This window comes from Odontesthes bonariensis, chromosome 5, assembly GCF_027942865.1.
Source record: "Odontesthes bonariensis isolate fOdoBon6 chromosome 5, fOdoBon6.hap1, whole genome shotgun sequence".
Taxonomy (NCBI): domain Eukaryota; kingdom Metazoa; phylum Chordata; class Actinopteri; order Atheriniformes; family Atherinopsidae; genus Odontesthes; species Odontesthes bonariensis.
This window is the reverse complement of record NC_134510.1, coordinates 30271204-30293493: the sequence shown is the minus strand read 5'-3', so window position 1 is coordinate 30293493 and position 22290 is coordinate 30271204. Positions and strand designations below refer to the sequence as shown.

At 38.6% G+C, this 22290-nt stretch overlaps 1 protein-coding gene across 2 annotated transcripts in view; it reads left to right on the top strand.

Moving 5' to 3' along the window:
- The window catches only part of LOC142380298 (mannosyl-oligosaccharide 1,2-alpha-mannosidase IA), a 198945-nt gene that overhangs the window by 100909 nt on the left and 75746 nt on the right, over positions 1-22290 (top strand). For both annotated transcript variants that reach the window (XM_075466040.1, XM_075466041.1), the window contains exon 3: positions 12849-12964. In XM_075466040.1, coding sequence (XP_075322155.1) covers positions 12849-12964 — 116 coding nt within the window. The remainder of the gene's footprint in view (positions 1-12848; positions 12965-22290) is intronic.

The following is a 22290-nucleotide window of genomic DNA, read 5'->3' as shown; positions in this document are numbered from 1 at the left end:
CAACAAAGGAAAGAGTAAAGACCTCTTTTTACACATGGGTTTCTATTTGTCTGCCTTTGTTTCATGACTATTTATTGCTTTATTTTTTTTAAGTTTGTTTCATCACCCTGCTTTGCCCTCAATTTTTCCTTTTGTCACACTTCATCCCAATAGGTGCAATTAAAGAGCATGAGGTCACTAGGTTTTGCTGAGAGTTGTCCTGGCGTGCAAAATGAGCTGCTTCGAATGACGCAAGCTGAACCCTTCACCTTTCTTTCACAGCATGGAGACCATTTAAAACCAGTAGAATCTGAGAAAATCCCTTGGGTCCTTTTAGATGATGTTAAACACCAACAGGGCTTCTTATATGGTGGAAAACAGAGTGAAGAGATCGTTGGAAACTTGATTTAACTTGGATCAATGACACAAATGATGAAGCCGTGGGTATTTATTTTTTATTGGCTGGAGGTGTGGCAGAAATTGGGGGTCCCTAGGGTCTCTTTAACAGTTTTACATGATTTTTAAAAAAAAGATTTACAGCAAGAATGGCATCAACAGAGCTCCTTAATTGATCTGAAGCAGCACAATTGCAAAGAAAGTCAAAGAAAGTGCTGCTTAAAAGGGACTCAAAAGGAGCTCAAACATGCATGCATCCGAACATTATGATTACTGCTGCTGTTAGAATAACATGACACTTAACTTTATGTTCCTCCTTTCTCATGCAAACTCCTCCTTTTTTTGTTATTATAGGAACATTTTTATTAAAAGCACTCAGCTGGCAACAGCTTCCACTAACAATTGCGTGCTCTCCCCTCCACCCACATATTAGACAGAGTAGACAGGTTTCCCTCCTTCGCAATTACTTCCCAGTGCGTCTTGTGCCCGGTCACGAAGAGGGCATTGTGAAGGTTAGCGAAGGCGGGAGAAGGGAGTGGCTGCCTCTCTTGTCATTAGGGTTAAACGAAGGGCTTTGCAAATGATGCCTGTCGCCACCTGTCACTTTGCAATCACAAGCAGAGAGAAGGTTGCGACTACCCACCCACCTTCCATTTCTATCTGTTCCATTAAGATGTAATCGTATGTCTCCATAGTGACCAGTGTACGGTGACAAACCAAGATCTGGGCCTTAACCCTCTTTGGAGCAACTGTCTAAACAACCCAAGTTTTAAAAAGGTTTGGATGTAAAGATGTAAATAAAAAACGCAATGATTTAAGAATTTTATTGGTTTATGAATTTACAAAATTCATAAAGCAATATTTGCTTTTGTCAAATTTTGAAAGTGAGACATTTTAGGATTTCATGAAAAATATTGGCTCCTCTTACATTCGATGGCAGCAACGCATCTCAAAAAGGTTGGGACAGGACCATGTTTACCACTGTGGAGCACCCCACCCCCCTTTTTTTTTTTTCCTTTTTTTTTTTTTTTACCAGCAGTCAGCAAACATCTGGGAACAAAGGAGATGATTTGTTGGACCTTTGGAAGAGGAATATTGGCCCCATCCTTGTCTGATATGGTTTTCTAGCTGGTCAACAGTCTTCGGTTCATGATGTTCATGATGCCCATAATGTTTTAAATCGGTGAAAGGTCCAGACTGTAGTATGGCAATTTAGCAGAACTGGAGGGTAAATTTATTGAAAGAAGAGCGTGGAAAAATGTTTAACTTTTCTCTCAAATGGTTTGGATTAGAGTGTAGCTTTGTTTACCAGTAAGCTCCACTCTGTTGTTCTGGTTGGGGTTGAAGCCTTTAACGTGATATATTATGTTTGACAAATAGTTAATCCAGTCAACCACCATATACCTTTTGACAGTGTTTGCGCTTTTCCAAACAGTTTCTAAATCATTCTCTTTAATATAACGTCTGACAGGTGAGTCTGAGTGAGCTCGTTGGCCTGCTTGCTGATTTTACGAAGCTCTTGCATGTTATTTTAAGATCCACTGAGTCACCTGCACACTCAGTGCTGTTCTTCCTCTATTCAGGAAAAGCACAGTCTGTCTTTAATGGGTCCAATTGCGTCTGAGAAACAGACTGTTAAAACCATTGATCGTACAGAGTTCATAAATTGATGGCAATTTGATTGGGCGTTAAAGAGGAACTTCCTTTTGTTCTTTTAAAATGCTCTTCTTAAGGTTATATGCTGGAACCATGTCTTAAAACACTACTTAGTATTGTAAGTGAAATTTAGGAGACAAAGCTCGTTCCTATGTATGTTATAGCCTATTTAAGACTGTTCACTCCCAAACTGAGTGAAACTTATGACAAAATATTTCCTCCGTTTCTTTATTCTCTAACTGCTGTGGCATGCTGGAGTCCTTAAGGTCCAGGGAGATGACAAACTTGACAGTAAGCCTCTAGTAATGTACTCTGGGGGCAAACCTGCTGTCGGAGCAGGTTTCATCCTGCTATATGTAATGAAGGTTCTGGAAAGATCTGCATCAGCTGGCTCTGAAACCATGGCAACTGCCCAGAGAGCACAGCGATCACAGCTTCGTCAAAGTGGGCCAGTGTTTCACTCGTAGTAGAGATTGTGACGGCATTAGGAAAACATAGCTTAGTGAAGATCATGAGAAGTTTTGTAAAAATAGAAACCCAGAGGAAAGTGGGTTCATTTTCTTTCATTTTTGGTAATCTTTGGCGTGCTTTTCCAGGTTAGTCATGACATTTAAAACATTTTTTGACAAGATTTCTTCCCTCACCTGTTAAAACCACTCTATAGCAATACAAAGCAAGGCACATGACAACATGAAAGCAAATCCATCTTTGATCATCGTCACCTAATTCAGCTCTTCCCTTGGATTAGAATAAGTTCCCTACAGTGAGCATAAGCACAACATCAAGCCTCTGTGCAGGGATTATAGTCAAGATGATGGAAAAACTGGTTGCAAAATGTATGACGAAGCAGGAGGATTATAAGGGATTGTCCTCTATGCTACTGTAATGATTCAATCTCAGACTGATGTATTCAAGGGGGAAGGTCACATTTTCTGAATCCAGATGAGGCCACAAACCCGTTATGTTGCTCCTTCTTGGCTTTTGATTTTGGGATCGTTGAACTCAGAGTTTGTCATAAGTAACCAACGATCAGTCTGATGACGTGAATCCAGAGTTACTCATGGCTTCTGTCCAACTTGTGACATTCTGTTTGGTGTGGAGTAATCAGTGCTTGGCTGTTTTAATCAGTCTTTCCTTGCCAAGCTCTTAGGCTTATGGCTGTATTAAGGAGCAGATTTGCATTCATTCAGTCATTTTTGGGACTATGAATATACAGGGCTTTTTTTTAGCTTTGCGTCCTGTCTTTATTCTTAAGCTGAAATGTTCACTAAGTCGCACAATAAATACCTGTCCTCTGTGTGCCCCCATGTATGCCCGACTTTTCATTGACTGTCTTTCAGTTTTTTTTCAGTGGAAATCCACTTTTAAACTCTCCTCACACCCTTTCTGTCAGACACATACAATAGGAACAATTTGTTTATGTCTCTATGCTTATTTATCGTTTGCCAGCAGCCTCTCAGACATTGCCTTTCTGTGTTGTATGAAAACACATAATTATTTAGATTTAACAATATTCCTTCCCTGGTTTCTTGGCATTTCTCTCTCCCTCACACAGGCACACTGAGCACCCTACTTTGGAGCATTAGTGCCAGCTTTGGGAGAATACCCATCTCAGTAGCCTCTAGTGTTTCTTAAGTTCAGACACACACACACACACACACACACACACACACACACACACACACACAGGCTCACATGCTTCACTTTCTCTTTATCATCCTGCCCTATCTGAGTATGAAATACTTTTCCCTTGTCTCACTGGCAGGTATCCGTAGCAAAAGCAAATCCAAGTTGGCAGTCAGGCTCTGTGCGGTGTTGCTTAACTTTTAGAGGTGAGTGGAGGGAAGGAGGTGGCAAAGTACGTGAAATTGTATAAAATTGGAAGTTTGGCATCCGGTAAACAGAAAAGGGTTATAAAAGGAATCAGAGGGAGGGTTGAAGCAGTGACAGAAACTGCTGCTGAGTTCCCCCAGGAAATATTGTTAGAAAGTTTGCATTTCCTTTGTAATTGAGTGTGAAATTGCAGGTGAGCAAGCAGCAGTTCCTGTCAGGTTAAATGGTATCTAAATTGACTTAGTTCAGATCTAAAAAGTGGAGCAGTTCCTGCTTTAACTTTATTGAAATATTTTATAAATGATCTGTTTCATTCCACTGAAATTGCCTTTGTTATTTTCTTTGCTGTTTGACGTGAACTTGATACACATCGTTGCACATTCATTTAAACGTCGACCATAGATGCACTCTGTAAACACAAACCTGACTGGTTCCAGGTTCTTCCACGACTTTTAAATGGCTGCAGTACTGATCAAATGAAGCAGAGCCGCTGCTCTTTTGAGATAGCTGGTTTAATTTCTCCTGTTGACGGTTGCTCTTTGTCAACAGGTTATTACACCTCCCCTAAATAGGCTGGGCGGCACATTTTTCAGTGCGCAACTAGTGAGCTGTAAAGCTCCGTTGGGATGAGTATTTAGTATTTTGTGCAGGATGGGAAGCATTGCCATGTTTTATATCCATCTTCTGGATATAAAACATGGCAATGTTTCCCAGGCTTTAACCATGCAACCAGATTTAACTTGCAAGTTGGAAAGGTTCACACGGATTCGCTGCTGAAAATGTCTTTTCAATCGCTGGAGAATATGTTAGACCTTTTTTCACTATTCTTATTTGTTCTTCAGATATACCTTACGTTGCAGGATATTTCAGCTGACGTTTTTGTGTATCATCTGATAATCTGAGCCCTCTATCTTTAGATGCCATCTCCAGTCAGGTTTTGTGGGTTTACAGAGCATCAGATGTGCGATCCTTCCTTTCCCACTGTGTTGCCTTGTCTATTGATCAATCCGAGACGAAGCTTTTTGGAGAAGCTGGGTTCGATAGCGTAGTATGCGTTGTATAATCTCATCTGAGCGGCTGTCATATCAGCCAGGGATGCTGTGCTGACACGCCACGCTTTCCCAGAGAGGCAAATTAAATTGCTGCAATTAGATTGACGTGTGTGCAGCTTGAAGTCTGGAGGCTCACTAATCATGTCTGGACAGTGTTTGTGTTTGTTTGTGATCAGATTATTCTGTGTTGGAGTGTGCTGATGGGATAGTTAGTCTTTAACACTTTTACAGTTTATTAATAATCCTTGGTAAAGCCAGTCATGTCAGATTTAAACCTAATTGCAAACTGAACATTTAGCATGTGTGAGGCTTTACCTCGTTTGTAAAAGAAACACTTTAGTTGAGCATGTACCGAGGCCCGGTTTTAGATGCATTTCCTACATGCTGCTTAATGAACTCTATTCCAGCATTTCTTTTTTCATCTTCTCTTCTTTGTTCATCTTCTCCACAAATGATTATCCAAAACACAAATTCAGTAGTAACAGGAAAAAAAAAAAAAAAAAAAGGTATACTTTGTACATAACAAAAACAACACACAATAAAAAAAATAAAAAAAATGATCAAAAAAACATCACATGCGGCTACCAATAACTAAAAAATGTCCATGTCTGTGCCAAATTCATGTGTCATAGTCTATGGGGATATCAAGCAACACAAGTTTCACTCACGTTGGTGGTTCCAAAAAATATTGTCAGATGTAAGAGGTTCCTAAAAGAAAAGTTTGCTAGTGTTAGCAACAGCACATAAGCAATGATGGCAGTACAGTTGTAGCATATTGTTCATTTTACCCAAATGCAATATATACCGTTTTTTTTTTTTTTCATAAACCAACTACTGCTCAACTGTGCATGCAAGAAAGCTGCAGTTTTGAAACCTAAAATGGTTTATTATTTTAATAGTGATAATCATTTAAAAAAAAAAAAATTTCAAGGTCACTCCTCGCTTAAATCCTCATTATAAAATGTCGATACTGTTCAGTTGTTCTTGACCACTTTGGCATTTTTGATTCACTGTTTAGTTGGAAGGTCAAATGCCTCAAAAGGGCTATTTTTTTTTCTACATATTTTCCACCAGAATGTTCATGTTGACCCATTTTCAACAATTTGTCATTTATTTTGATTATGTCTAGAGATATCCAGGCAAAAAAAGAAGCACCAAGACGCCCACAGAAGCTCAACCAGCCTTCCGAAAAGCTCACATGGACATAGAAATGTTATATTATGATTCGGAAATTGTTTGGACAAAGGGATATGTCTTTTTAAGCAACAATGCCCTATTAGTCAAATAAAAGTCCACCTTAAAGGATAAGACCGTTTTTTTGACATTGGGCCCTTGATTTCACATTATAACATGATGTTCTACTCACCCCTGCTTGTTGTTGGTAATTTGGAGCTGTTCCGAAGATATTCGCGAGGCGTCTGGCTGCTCTCTTGAGATATTCGGCCATGAAACGGTTTCCTATGGGCAAGTTTATACAGGCACAAACTATGCTTTTTATAATTTATTAATTACTGTACACTAGCACTGATAACGTGGAGGTGCGTCGCTTACTTAAAAAAATCCGGGTTACTGTAATTTTGAATTTTAGCCGAATGAATAAATAGGCAGCAGATCTGTGGGCTGTCGGTGGCAGTAGCACGACGATGACGTCAGTAACACCCACTTTACGACAAAAATTCAAAATTACAGTAACCCGGATTTTTTTAAGTAAGCGACGCACCTCCACGTTATCAGTGCTAGTGTACAGTAATTAATAAATTATAAAAAGCATAGTTTGTGCCTGTATAAACTTGCCCATAGGAAACCGTTTCATGGCCGAATATCTCAAGAGAGCAGCCAGACGCCTCTCGAATATCTTCGGAACAGCTCCAAATGACCAACAACAAGCAGGGGTGAGTAGAACATCATGTTATAATGTGAAATCAAGGGCCCAATGTCAAAAAACCGGTCTTATCCTTTAAGATCCAACAGTAGTATGACAATTTGGGATTAACGTTTATTTAATTTTTTTAATCACAAATCAAAAGTTTACTAAAACTAAAAAGCTCTTTGTACAGTTTAGTTGAAAGTATTAGCATCCAGATTTAGTGTCTTTCTGACATATATTTCCTGTCTTCTTATTGCATCACCGTCTAACTAAACAATTATAAGCTCTGAAATAAAAGGATGTTGCTGCCCATTCTTGTCAAAGCCTCTGGCTCAGTTGTCTCTTCATCTGCAGGCCTCATAATTGAACAAATTTATTTAGACTCTGGCTCTAATATTCTTTGATGTATCAATTCTCTGTCCCTTCCTCTATCTTGCCAAGGAAATGCACTGGAAGGCACAAAGCATTAGCAGATGGAAGCTCTTCTGCAGGGCAGCTCGACTGGTGATTACCATAATGGTGAAAATGGAGAAACCGATGGGGAAAGTGAAGGGGGCTGTGTGAGAGGGGGGGGGGGGGGAATCATGGCTGAATGCATCTAATTTTGTCCTTTTCTCATAAGCGGTTGTGCCGTGAGTCCACAAGTGTGTGTTTGTAGTTGATGTAGTTTATCTGCACATTTGCTAAGTAGAAGATTTGTATCCATGATTCTTGTAGCCATGGCAGCGTAGCGCTCATACAGATGTATTCACACAACATAGAAGAGTTGCACTTCTCTTTATGGAAACACAGTGGTGGCTATGGTTAAGGACATCAATGTATGATAATGCCATTTGCTGATTAAAAAAAATCACGTGATCTAGAGTTATTCATATTGAAAACACCATTGTAATTACATTGAACAGTAGCTGGAATGCTAAATGGATTCTTGAAGATTTTTACATTCCTCTTTGATGCACCAACCTACAGCATGAGCCAGTCCAGCAACCTGTGTGTGGTTGTTTTCTCTGCCTCCCTTCTTCATCGTTTTCTGCCACACAGGATTTTAGCTTTATGATTTAAACAAAGCAGTTCAGTAAAGAGAACTTTGAATGGCTCTGTCTCTGGCTGTCACCTGGCTTTGAATAAGCCTCTTCTTGTCCAAAGTAGAGCTGGGAATCGCAACCGATCTCCTGAATCGATTCAGTTCCTATTCAGAAGGTTTCAACTCATTTAGATTTCCAATTAAATTCAATATCTGTCATGTGATTTCTAACGCAGATGATACTAAAAATGGTATATATTAGAATTTTATGAATTGATATTGGATCTTTCAAATGAGAATCAATTTGATTGGAAAATTAATTAAAACATTTTTAAACCCATCCCAGTCGAAAGAATAGAAAAAGAGTAACAAAAGAATGGAAAGACTGAGTGGTTTGTAGCTCCAAAGCTACCAGAAATTTTAACTGCACTCTTAAGAACTGCCCACTCCGTTTTTTGTGGGACATAAGACTAGATTTTCTCCAAAGATTGAAAGATATTGAGGCACTATTTGTCCACACAAGAACAAACTGTGCTGTCCTGATTGAAAGTGAGGATTCATTTCAAAATGCCTAATAAGCCTCCACCATTGTTGTGTGAAGTAACTTGTAGTCTTTACAATGTTAATCAGTGGGATTTGTCTCCCTGACTCACTGTTCATCTTGTAGCTAGTATAGGATGTAGAAGTAGGGATCTTTTATTTAGGTACCGTATCCAAAAAAAAGTTGTAAAGCTGTGTGAAATAGTCAGCTAACCCTTTATTTAAAACAATATGAAGATCAGTTCAACTGTTGAACTGATTGAGTTTGTTTTATTGCTTTGTTTTTTTTTTTTAAATATTAATTTTGGAGTTGATGCCAGCAGCACATTTTGAAATTTGGGCCAGGGTTGTGTTTACTGTTTTGCTGGGTCACCTCTTTTTCCCCAGTGTTATAAAACTGACAACACCAACTGCTGCAGTTTTAAAATCCAAATGGTCTTACTTCTGTGCTGTGCACTCTGTAGGATTTGAGCTCATCTGCAGTCTGTTGTGTTGCTGGCATTCATATAGAAGTGTGTATTTTTCACAAAACCATAACTGTTTCAACATTCAACAAAATGCATTCAATATTTTATTTACACGATTTTCATTTACATTTTGCACTGTGCCCAAATAATCTCTCTCTAGCTGGTTACATACATTATGATCAGAATCCCTCTTTCCCTGTCTTTTTTTTAATGAAAATATATTTTTCATGGTGTTTGCTTTCTCGCTCTGCTAGAAATGAGAGTGCATGTTTGGTTCTAATCATCTAGTCTACCATAACAAATAAAATGGGGGGGGGGGGGGTGAGAATGAGAGCAGCTTTATGGGGAATTAGGCTGTATTAAAATATCCTTTTTACAAAAAGAAGGGATATTGGATCACGTGCAAAGCTTCTACATTCATCAAGGTGAGCATATACATGCAGGAGTGATTAGAACCACAACCATGTTAGTCAGTAAAATTCAGCTCTGCCACTGGAGTAAATGCTAATTTTTTGTTTATAGAAAAGGTGCAGTTAAAAATATAACCAATTAGTCTCCCCCTCCTCTTTCATATTTTTATATTCCCTGATCTTCTGTCACATTTTCCTTCAGGAGACTTGAGCACAGAGTTGGCGTTCCAGTCTTTCCTGAAAACCCATCCTGATCGAGAGGGTGACATTTATCACTCCCTGTTTCTCACTACCTTTTTCATGTTCTTCCCAGTAACCCATCTTAATCCTGCTCCCTCTAAATCCACTTTCTTCTCACCCACAGCTGCTGTGTCTGTGCTCTTCATCTAAAGTCCACTCAACTACAGTCTTCTCCTCAGTGAACTTCATATGCGCTGCTAAGCCTGTGCCTCGCGTAACAAACAGCTAGATATCATTAACATCACACAGACACGTCGGCTCGCTAACCCCGTCTCTCTGGTGCCAGGTAGCATTAGAGTTAACAAGATACTCATTGGGCTTGTGATTGATAATTGGATGCTGGCAACCAGTGGTAACAGGGCAGCGTAATTAATGTGAATCCCAACGTCTGCATCAGTTAGATTCACTTTGACGTTTCTTGCGTGGCTTCCATATTGACCCCATCTTCAATATTTAATTCCATCAGCTTTTTGCTATGATTTAAATGCTAAAATGAGAAACACCAATTTGACTCTTCTCATGGGTGTATTAAAACACTTTTTGAAATCTAATTCTTCATATCTCCTTAACAATATTGCAATTTTAATTTACTTAGTCAATTGAATTTGCAGTTAACTTTGGATTTCATTTTAGAGATGACAGCATCTATTTTGTATGCATATCCTGCAGTTTGTGCCGGCTAAATGAAATTGGAGTAAAAAAAAAATTGTCTCTGAACCATCCCCTGAGGAATTGAATAATGTAGTGTGTGTCTTCATACTTTTAGAAAAAAAAATATAGAAACAGAGTCAAGCCTGTAAAATCATGAAATAAACATGTTGCAGAAAGTAATTGATCATGCGGACCAGGCTGTGTAATGTAACCCCGCTGACCGACGCTGACTTGGCTGTGACAGCCATGATGGATGAACATCCACCAGCCGGTGTTGTACTAATGGCTTGCCATGTACTGTGTGTGCCTACAGTACATACACACACTTTTTCTGGTGTACCATTTCTTTTGTGCACATGTGTATACATGAATGGGTTTGTGTTTATTGTTACAAATCACAGGTAGCAAGTTGAATATACCATGTCCTGTGAGAATATATTAAACTTTTCGCTCTGTTCTTAACTAATTGTCAAATCAGAAATCCTAACATTGCACATCTACATCTACATCTACAGAAATGCTGCATTATAATCACCAAGCCAATCACTAACCTTATCTGTCTGCAGTTTGGTTGTGTGGGTATTTTACAGTCTTATTTGGCAGAGTGGAAGCAGTGATATTGAAATGAACAATGCATGAATTTAAAGAATTATAACATAAGTGAAAAGATGCTAAATTTGCTCTGAAGGAAAACTGCAAAATTTGTCAATCTTTTCTGTTCATCTTTTTTTCTCAGATACCACTTTACATACAAAAACCAATGCAATAACATTTAGAAACAAAGAAAGATTATAAGACGGCAGAGAACTGGATCCTGACAGAGTTCCAAGAGACTTGTTTGAATTTCCAGATTAGTTTTTTGTTGCCCAAAGGTATGGTTAGCATTTGCATATTTGGTGAGACCTAAAATTAGTTCTTGATTGGGATGACTTTGATGTGCCAGGTTGCTGAATGGTTGCATCAGATCAATCCAGCCATCTACTGTTGGGTAGGTTCTTCTCAGAGGGTTTTCATCACACCGCGCATTTAACCACGTCAGTTTCTACTCTGTTGCATTTTTAAATATACGGCTTGAGCCTCCAAGCAGTTTGATTCAGTCGATTTAGTCATTTCCTCTTATTAAACCTCAAAACTATAATTTACCCTTCAACTCTTTTACAGTAATTCATTAGGGATAATATATTTTTTTCCTTTGTGCTGAGCTGTTTCTGTGAGGTTCAGCAGTAATAGCATAATATTTGGTTATAAGAAAATAGGCCGAGCGATCTCTCATAAGGCCACGAGGATGGAATAAACACCTCTTAGCATTTCTCATTAAGTTTGTGAAAAGAAATTAAGAGCTTTAAATGAGATTCAGGAAGACGGACACTCACATACGCAGCAGCTGGTAACACACATGATTTCACACATAGAGTTTAAGGAAGAGACATATCAACGAGGTGTAATCCCGGACCAGCTGCTAAATGCTTCCAACAGTCAGTCTGTCAGTTCTTTCTTCACCTCTGCTGCCTGATTCCTAAATGACTCGACTTTAATGTCACCGTGACTGATGCTTTTCAGCGGATGCTTTTTAAAGTCTGAGCAAAGATGTCTTTCATGTGTGCTCCACAAAGCTGTTTTTGTGTTATCATTCAACATCACTGCTGTAATTACAGAAGCTGGGCATGTGAGGGGCTTTTATGTTTTACTTGTTATCCCGCTGTCAAGTTACTGTTGTTAATTGGATCATTAAAGGTTTGGGGTTAAATGGCAGTACTTGCTTACCTTTGAAGAACTCCTATTCTGTAACAGAGGGATGAATCGTCTTCGATAGAAAACCTTCAATGTGTGAAATAGATGCCTTGAGTCTGCTGGTAGCGTTACTGTTTCGGGATATGTCACTGCAGTAACCTAGGAAACTAAAAGATTATGACGCGTCTCTGAACTTTACCAAAGAGTGACTAAATTTAACAAAGGTAAATTAAAGTAACTTGAAAACTTAGCAATTATGCTCCCACAGGTTAGTCAGACTCAACTCAAATGACTCAAACTAGAGTCTCCATTTATGAAAGTCAGCAGCTTTGCACCCTGCTGTTTATTTTACTGTTACATTTTTCTGTTTTTTAAAAAATCTTAAAAACTCTCCTTTTAAAAATCAACAAAATGTCATCTGGGTGGATTCCTTCACAACCTCAAGGATTAGTAAATAAAATAGCTTAGCCTCAATGTGATGCCCTTTTAAGGAAACTGCATGGTGTTGGCATGTGCTTACAGAATGGATGTATAAGAGTGCTGTAATCTTAACTTTGATTTATAGTAAGTATCAAAGATACTCCTCCTATATTACAAATCCCTTTTCTTGTTTCCAAGGTTACAAGGATTGTAGCTGAGCACCATCAATACTATGCTAATTACGACAGCTGAAGCCTTAATGTCAGCCAAGAGAGGAAGGTATTTCCTCTCACCAGAATGGAGAGGGGGGTGATTACATTGAATGATAACTCTTTCAGTCCCCATAAAACATGCTAGAATTGTATAATTGCCTGAGAGAATACGAGCATACCTTTTAAAGCTCTATTCATTTCAGAAGCCTTAAGAAGTCAGAGTGGAAAAAGTAGTGAGGAGAGCTTTAGTTGGTCGTTTGTTCCAAATTGTTGCTCTGGTTACACCTTCGACTCTTGAATATCTGTTTGTTTTTTTACAATTTGACCCGTCATTCTGTTTGAAATGTGTTTGTCTCAATGCATCTTTCAGGTGGCCTGAGGGGAGCATCCATCATTGACTCACTGGACACATTGTACATCATGGGACTGATAGAAGAATACAATGATGCCAAGGAATGGGTGCAGAATAGCCTGGACCTTAATTCGGTGAGAAACTATTTATTAATTTTTCTTGTTTCTTGGACTTTTCAAAATTCTTTTAAAGTTTTCAGTGTTTATATTATTAAAAAAAAAAATAAATAACACCGTGGAGGCTGTGGCTCAGAAGTTGGAGCAGTTGGTGGCAGTCTCTGGTGTCCCTGGTGCTCATTTCGAAAACACTAAACCCCACATTGCCTCTGTGTTTATTGGTTAGTGAGTTTGTTTACAATAAAGTAAAATCAATTAACAAGAAAAAAATTGTTATTCATTCAGACATGCTGTATATCTGAATGGTACTTTTAAAATAATTTTAGTGGTCAACAAGACTTGAAAAGGGCCATAGAAATCTAGTTAATTTACCTTTTCACTAACTTGGCGTATTAATAGGATTAGCCAGTATACTGTAAAATTGTAAACATATACTTCAGGCAGAAGGAGGGGTTGCCATGTACAGGCTAGCAACCACTTATTTAAAAATGTCCTTTTGCTTTCTGCACCTACACTTATGTAGATGTGCAATGTTAGGATTAAATTCATTATAGTTTTTAACCTGTGCTTTAAACTATTATTCACTAATTATCTAAAAGCATATAGATCATATTTTAACTGTAACTGACTTTTAACTTTTGTGACCTCCCAACAGGCTCAGCCACCTCCTCCTACATAAACATAATTAAGTTTTCAGACGAGGCCTCAGTGTGTGCTGGATTGATTTTAAGCTGTGCTTTTGTGCTCCAACAGCAACATTGTGTCTGTGAGTTTGTCAGTTTTCCAAAGCTCAGGACACTCCAGCAGAAATCAAAAGCGGCTTTCTGTGTGGCCACGGCGTGTTACTGGCTGATGGGATTCTCTGGCTCGCTGAAAGGCCTTTGTGAGGCAGAAAATGTGATAAATACCAGAGAGAGGGTGGAAGAGGGGTGTAAAGGATGTTTTAGATAGAAAATTTGTGGGAGAGCAGAGGCAAAAACAGGCCATGGCCCTTCCATTAAAGGAGTTTGTAGCGACTCGGCCAGGAGCAGCTGATGGTTGCCAGGTCTGATATCATCTTGGACTGAGTGGAGGCTTGTGAAAGTGCCATCTGGGATGTTATTTTGTTTTTTTTTCTGCATACAGTCAAGTGGGCAAGCCAGTTTGTTGCTGGTTTTGTTTGTTTGTAAATGAGAGAGGTCATCTCTCAGCCGCCTCCACCCAGTGTCATAAAATGTGGTTTACGTAATGGTGTGTAGTTACATAAAAACTTTTTATGAGACACAACATTGACTGAATGTGGTGCTGAAGATTCTAGGCAATAATTATACAAATTTAGTGCATGTTATGAAAATGTGTCACATGTTTCAACTTTCTGTTATTTTTATGTGCTGATGAAATATTCCTGAATTAGAGCTTAAAACACTTCATATTTACGGCTTGGAATATTTTTTAACATAAATAAGTCCTGGCTCTCTTTGACACATGTGGCATGGTGCACATGATATCCCTCAAAATAAATAGTGCAAGAATATTCTAAATCCAACAATTCTGCACATTTATTTTTTTCACTTGGGAGCAGCCCTAGTTTATGATCAAAGCTAAAACACACTCAGTGTGTTTATGATGTGTTTTTATCCCACAGAGCTTAGCACAGTCTTAATTACTGACAGTTTTCTCAAAAAGAGATAACTACACTACTACACATCAAAGGAGAGCCTACTGTATTTTTATTATTATTTTTATTATCATTATCACCTGTTCCCCAACTCATGGTATGCACATAGACCCAAAGAGCTAGTTTGCAGTTCATCGCCATGAATGCAGATGAGTAATGACTTTGAGTGGAGCTGCGGTAGCCCTCACAGGCAGAGTGGAGACAGCCACTAAAAGCCATAATGTCACCAATCATAAAGACAGCAAACACAGATTTACACTTCATAGTGAACCTTGTCACAGGTTTCATCTGCCACAATCCATCAACTTCATCATCTTCAGTGGTCACTGGAGGGACAACTTCCACTTCTTCTCCTCTGAGACAGTTGGGTGTGACTTATTAATGACAGTATAAATTAATCCTCCAAATGCTTTCATATTTTAGGGGCAAGTAGTTTGCATATCTTGGGTTAGGGGCTGTTCAGTGTCCTAAAAGATGTGATTACTGATGTCAGATGTTTCAAAATGCCATGACTACCTCTCCGGGCAGTACAATTGTGGGAGCTTCTGTCATTGTCTCTTGAAATGCATCATCCAGTTTTACAGTATAAGAGACACTCTTCAGCACATCCACTTAACGCAGAGAAGTGGTAAAATAGATGTTAGATAACTGCAACACCTTAGTAAGAGTACAAACATATTTCGCAGGATTTAAGCATTTTTATACGAAGGCACCTTTTAGTTTGCGTATCTTTACCATGGCCACCGACAAAGTCTGATTCACGACATCGACTGTCACATGAACTTAGGTCATTAAACTTGCCAAGAGGGCAAGGAAAGTTTCCTGATGGCTCAATTTTTTTTAAATAAAAATAACATTTAAGGAAATGTGATACAAAAGGAGCTGCTGGGGAAATGGTATTTTCATTATTAAAATCCTAACTAGTGCAACTTTTGTTTGATTTAAGTAATATATGTTTTTCTCGCATCGGTAATGCATTTTAACAGTTACTTTTCTCTTGTTATTGTTAGTTTTGCATTAAGATTACATTTTGAAAATGTCCTGATCAATTTCACGTGGATCATTTATTTCTTTTAAAGTAACTAAATCAGTGACACAGTTTATGCTTCTTTAATGCCTTCAGGTGGAGTGCATTAATGACTCTCTCCTTTGGGTCAGTGTGGTAAAGAAAAAAGCCTATTTGTGACATATTAGCCTATCAATTATGCAACTGTTTTATCATCAGTAATCTTGTCATAAAACTTGTATGGTAGTATCGCAGAAAGGCATGAAAGAGAATGTGTTACTTCCTTATGTGTCTGTAGCATTCAAAGTCATGCACAGTAGCATAATGAAGGATGAAGGAGCAGAGGCACGTGCACACGTAGATTTTCATGCACACATTTTTCTTAATTGCATTGCAATGTCACCAGATTCAGTGAGCCACACCGTAAAGCTGCATTCATCTGTTCAGGCTTGTCTGTCATCTAGAGCTCGACACATACTGACAGCCGGTCTATAACTTGTTAGCAGTGAAACAAGGACATGACAGACAAGGACACTGTTACAGTAGTACAGAATTGACAGTTTTTGCAGCAGGTTTCATCCTTTCTCTCTCCACTAAGAAGCCCAGACATCAGTCGTGACTCGTTATGGGTTTTCACAAGACTTTTGCTTATTGTGAGAATTAAACTAAATCCTGTACTTTCAAAATGTCACTAAATTACTTAGTAAGGCAGAGAAATAAGGTATAAAACTGCCAAATGAACAAATGACCTTCTTAGACATACATCTTGACCTTGTGATTTCATGATGAACGACATGCCCCTGATGCATGAGCATTAAATGAGCAGCTCAGTCAACAGACTGGACCGTTTCTGTTGACTGGAACTATTATCAGAACAAAAAAAGGCTCCCGGAGGTTTCTGTCAGAGTTGACTTCTCTCACATTTCTCCACAAGCTGTTGCTGCATAAAGTACTTGGCAACATCATTGCAGAGCAACATTGTGTTTAGAGAGTTATTCATGGCTTTGCTTTAAGGATCTTCTGCGAACAGTTTGTTTGGTGTGACTTCGAGGTTTTGGTCTGAGGCAGTATTTGCCCTCTGGTAGCTCATCAGACCTATACTCATTAAAGAGAGTAATGGAGCAAGATTAATGAGAACGTTAAGATTGGATTATATTCCCTCATGTCACCTTCCAAATTTTATTACTCTTTCACTCACTACTAATTTCTCTATTACCAAGACTGTAAGAATCGGTTTTTCTCACCTCAGCAACTTTACTGTTTAGCTTTACTGTCAGTGTGTGACAAAACCACACAAAGAGTGCACATTGCTCTGTTTCTAGAGTTCTTTTGCTCTTATCCAACTGCAAAATTTTGTGTTTTCTGGACATTTTATTCAATATCAAGAGATAAATATGGATTTAAAGTTAGAATAGATGAAATATCCAACGATAATTATGCAAAACATTGTACTCCTAACCCAAGCTGAACGTGTGTGTAACCTCTCTTCAAATGAATCGTTTCTTTCAGATTTTTATTATATCTAAGTGAACCAGTTCTACCCTTTGCCAGCAAAATGTTCCTTGTGTCATTGCAACCCATTACTGCTTCTGAAACCTTTAAACATGATCAGTCCACCTCCGTACTGAACAACAGAAAAGACGTGACGAATGTGATGAAAATCTCAACCGTGCTTGCTCCACACATAGTTTTGCTGCCATTTCTATGAAAATACATCCAGCTTATTCAGAGATTAAGCTGCAGACTTTCAGTTTTATGGTGAGGATGCAGGAAAGGTTTTCTTCTAAAGACTCCACCATGCAGGTGTCCCTGCATAGTAAAACAGTGCACCACAACTCGAGAGTCTGCTGAATCTTTTTTAAATGTTCTTTACAGTCAAAACAGCATTTTGATGAGCAGTTTTTCTGGAAAGTTCTCTTAGATTTTCACTCTTCATTTTGACATCAGCTTTTCAACTGTCACTCGTTACATCATTAAAAATAGGGGAAACGGCGGCCTGAAAAGGCTATTTTAGCCTCTTCCTACTTTGTGGCCATCATCTTTTAATTTTCCGAGTACTTTTAAGAGCCAGTGGCTGCTGATTGTTAAGATGGTTGTAGGAGTCAAGAGTGTTTTTTGACAAACTTGTGACGAATTACTATGTTAACTTTCTGTGTACTTTAAGTTCACCAATATAAATCAAGAGCAGATTAATTAATTTGTAATAAAAATTACTGAGCTTTGTAGCCCTTGCTGATTAATCTTAATGAAGGAATTTATTTAATTTATCAAGTAAAGTGTTTTTAAATTTGTTGACAGTAAGGTTTAACCTGCTGTCTCGTGGCACCATCCAATATAAAGGCTGTGTTCCTTTTCCTTTTAACAGCCTCATGAAACTGCACATAACCCTTGTTGCTTCACTGCTTTAGGCAGAAATCCACAAAAAATATATATTTTATGTGATAACCTGCAGGCTGTACACTGGATTTAAGCTGATATATACAAAGTGCAGATGTGCCGTCAAACTGATCTTGAACAGAAGCTGACTTGTGCTCATCTTCTCAGTAAAGTCCAAACTTTTGGGATTTTACAGTATTTGCCGTTTATAGATTAAAGGGTTCCACTATGTTTTGTTGATGATTCCCATGAAGCCTCTTTAGTATAACTAGAGACATCTGCTAGCAATAACTTCTGATACACCACAGTGCAAATCTCAGGATGGCAAATTGTCTGGATAATTTGCAAATTCAGGCCTATAATTCCACACCTAAGATAAGTGGCTGTGAGGTCTTGTGGGTGTAGTTGGGTGAGCCTGAAGAGAGTAGTTGCGTTAAGTGTTTCTGCCATGCTTCATGCCTCCTATCCGTTAACAATCCAGTTGTCCAGATGTTAATGGAGAGTCAGCAGGGTAAGAGAAGATGGACTTTGCTTTTTATCCTGAAGCATCTGGGACTCCAACATGAAAGGTGACATGGAGCAGCTGCCACTATGAATATAATACCAGCTACATTTGCAACATAATGCCACGAAAGCTCAACTTAAAACTACAATAAATTCAAAAAGCGATTAATCTGTTGCTATATCAAAGCTAGAGGTGTGGTGCTTTTTATTTAAATCGTTCCTAAGGTGGCAGGTTTGACAGTTACTGTCACAAAGACCAATGACCAGTCAAAATCAGCATTTATATTGGAGCAGAGTGACAGTCTGATGACCGCAAGTTGATGAGTAGTCTCAATGAGGAGATTCACAATTTCTGACACATTTAGCCGTGAAACAAAAAAAAAACAGGAAAACGTGAACGTATTAGTCTGGCTCTGTGAAACTAAATTTTGTACGATTTTAGTTGGACCAACATGTTTACATGTATATTAGAAGTCTGGTTTTGGTTGGGCTTAAACAGTATTTATTTTTATTTTTTTTCATGTCAACTAACATTATCAAAGACATTTTGTATGTATAACTGAAATGTTTTAAAAAATCAGACCACGTTAAATCATTGTAAAATCATTGACTGCTTGGTTACCATCTAATCTTAAAGTCATTGCACTACGCAGCTGTATTTTCAAACAGGAAAAGGTTCCTGCAGTATTTTTGGGCTGTCACTTTTTCCAAAAGCTCAAACAAATTAGAAATAAAGAAGTACATCTGCAAATTAAAGGAAAGTTGACAAATGGCCTTATCTTTGTTCGTTACTGTACCATTTATGCTGCAATAATCCACATTTATAAACACCACTTAGTAAGTGTAACATTAGCAACATTAGCTTGTTTTACTAAGATGCTAGCAGGACACGCCTCAAGCCAGGCTGATTCTTGAGTGCTCTCTGCTGGATCACAAGCAAACTACTTCTAGCAGTCTGCGACATCTGTGCAGCTTTAAGACCATACGTTTTTCTATTAGAACAACGCATCTGACGTTCAAATAAGACTGGAATATTGAGAAGACCATTATGCATGGCTACAATAAACATTGACAGTAGCAGCTGCAGGGGAAATTGTGGCTCAGGTGATAAAAAATGTTACCTTGCAATTGGAAGATCAGTACTTCCATCTCCAGCCCCTACTCGTGTGGAATTGTTATCGGGCAAGACACTGAACCCCATATTTCTCCTCCATATTTGCTCATCTGTGGGCGACTTTAGAGTAAAATCACTGCATATATTGAATGAAAATATATAATAAACACTGTGCGAGTGTTTGTTTGAATGGGGAAACACTGTAAAGGGCTTTACAGAACATTGATAAGGATAATAGGAGCTCTATAGGTGTGGCGCATTTGCAATTTAGTAAGAGGACAAACAAACGTGGTCACATATTTTTTTTTTATTCAGTAGATTCTAATTATCCTTTAATGTCAGCGAGTGCTGGCCATGTTTCCAGCATAGAAACGGTCTTCATAACTCAGCTGGCTAATGAAGTCCACAGCTACAGTACATGAGTGAGAACTGCTTTCATCAGTTTTGCTTTCATTTTTCTTTCTATTTCTGAAATCCTCTTAATGCCTCTTTTCTCAGCTTTGGATCTGCATTTGCTAAAGGTCTTAGTTTCCTTACATGCATATCAGCTCTGCAGCAGCAGAAAGCAAACAGAAACAGCCCAAATGTATTGTTACAATTGTGGTTTGAATCTAGATGTCTTCGACTGAGCCCGATGCATTGCTGTTGATTTGGTAAAACTGAGAGGGATGCTTGGCCTTGGGACCAAACATCATGCTGCCAGCACAGACACAGTTTACTTTCAGATTCAACACACTTCTCACAGAGGAGAGAAAGTTTGATGAGGAAGGATTGGAGGATAGGAACTTCATCAAGTTGTTTGAGACTGCCGACAGTCTCTCACCGACTACTTAACAATACATTGTACATACCGAACTACAGCAAAATTCACAAGACAGACATGGAGAAAAATATGCTGACTGAAAAAAACTTTTGTTGACTGAGGTTAACTTTGCAGATGCTTCAGGCAAATAAATAAAGCATGTGGAGGTTATCCTGAAATATGTAATACAGCCTAACATTAACAAGATACAAACACCCATCAGACACGGTGAATCCTTTGGGTCCTGTTGGTTGTTGGGTTAGTCCCTCCTTGAATCTTTTGTGATTGGTCACTTTGTTTTATATATTTTAGTGAGTGCAGTTTTTAACTTCTGAGCACATTGTTGACCCGTACAATAAGTGATTCCCCATCCCCATGTCAAAGCATGTTTTAATCGGTTAATCAGGAGTTATTTTCAGAATGCATATAAGATGACAAGATAAAGTGACAATATATTATGAAGCGACTCGGAGTGAGGTTGCTGTTTACCTCCACAAAGCTGTTTTCTGACCCCTGCTGATCTTCTGTCTGCTTTAAAAAAGACTCAACTTGCTTCCAGACATGACGACATCTGAGGAAGAACTGTGTCTTTTATAAGGCTGGGAGATGGTTCAGCAAAGGCTTTGTGCCCCTGAGCTGTCAAGATCAGCTGACATTATGTCTCGGGATGTAGAGGGTGAAGGACATTTTGTGTGGGTTTTGCATCGCCACGGATACTTATCAGCATGTTTTGTATCATTAATGAACGTCTTTTCTGCCTGCTCATTTAGCAAATGCCTGCATCAATTTGGACTTTTACCGGGAGGATAAAAACAAAAACCCTGTAATATTGAGTTCTGTTGCACCACAAATGCTGATGGCACAAAGAAAGAAGCAGGTTACATGCAACAAGAAGGTAAAATACAAGACTTTATTCTGGTCTACTGTGTGTTTCTGCTGCACTGAACAGCATTTATACATAGTTGGTGATGTGATGGCACCTAAACCATCTGTTTCAAGGGTTGGGGAACAAATGGGAGCTAAGAGGAAAGTAAATCAATTTGGCAGATCTTCTCAAATAAGTTCCATTCTCATACTACAGCAGTTATGTAAAGATGTGTTCTGAAACATATGTTTATAATGGAAGCATTATTTAGCTCAGTTAATGGCCTCCTCCACATAACTGGACATTTAGTATTATCAGATAGAAAAGCTCAAGTACCTCTTTCTTCTTGTTGGAGCTTTGTGAGCAAACAGCCTCCAGTGGTGCTGAGAAAAAGTGAAAGATGTGCCTCAGTCAGCATGGCTGGATACAGTGAGAGGTATATGATGAGAGACACAGGCAGATAGTTGCACTCTGTCAGGTAGGAGGAAGATGGACTAAAGTGGAGTGAATAATAATGACAGAGCAAGAGCATAACAAAGTCCCATGAGATTGGTGCATTATCATAGAGGACGTGGTGGGGGGCTACTGCATTCCTCCAAGGGAGCAGAAACCTGCTCACTGTCATTTTGTTTCCACAGATATATAAAAAAAGAACATCCATTCAAAAAGTGGAATGCAGGGTGATTGGCTCGGTTGTAATTCAGCTGTTATGTATGACCCATGCAGCATTTGAGTAATTATTCACCAGGCTGTGACTATATAAATAAATGCTTTTAGTGGCTGTTTATGGTATAAATACATTCACTGCCTTCAAACACCCATTTGAGGATGTTTGGGGAGATGTTCTATGCTTATTAATTACTGGCTTTTAAAGGATAAGTATTACAGAAGAAATAAAATGTAAATCATTTCCAATAAGATTCCAACCAGCAGCGGATAATGCTATCCCTCTGCTCCAACCATCTAATCGAGCTCTGTTGGTCTGAGATGGGCTTAGGAATTCACTGAGGCTACTGTAAA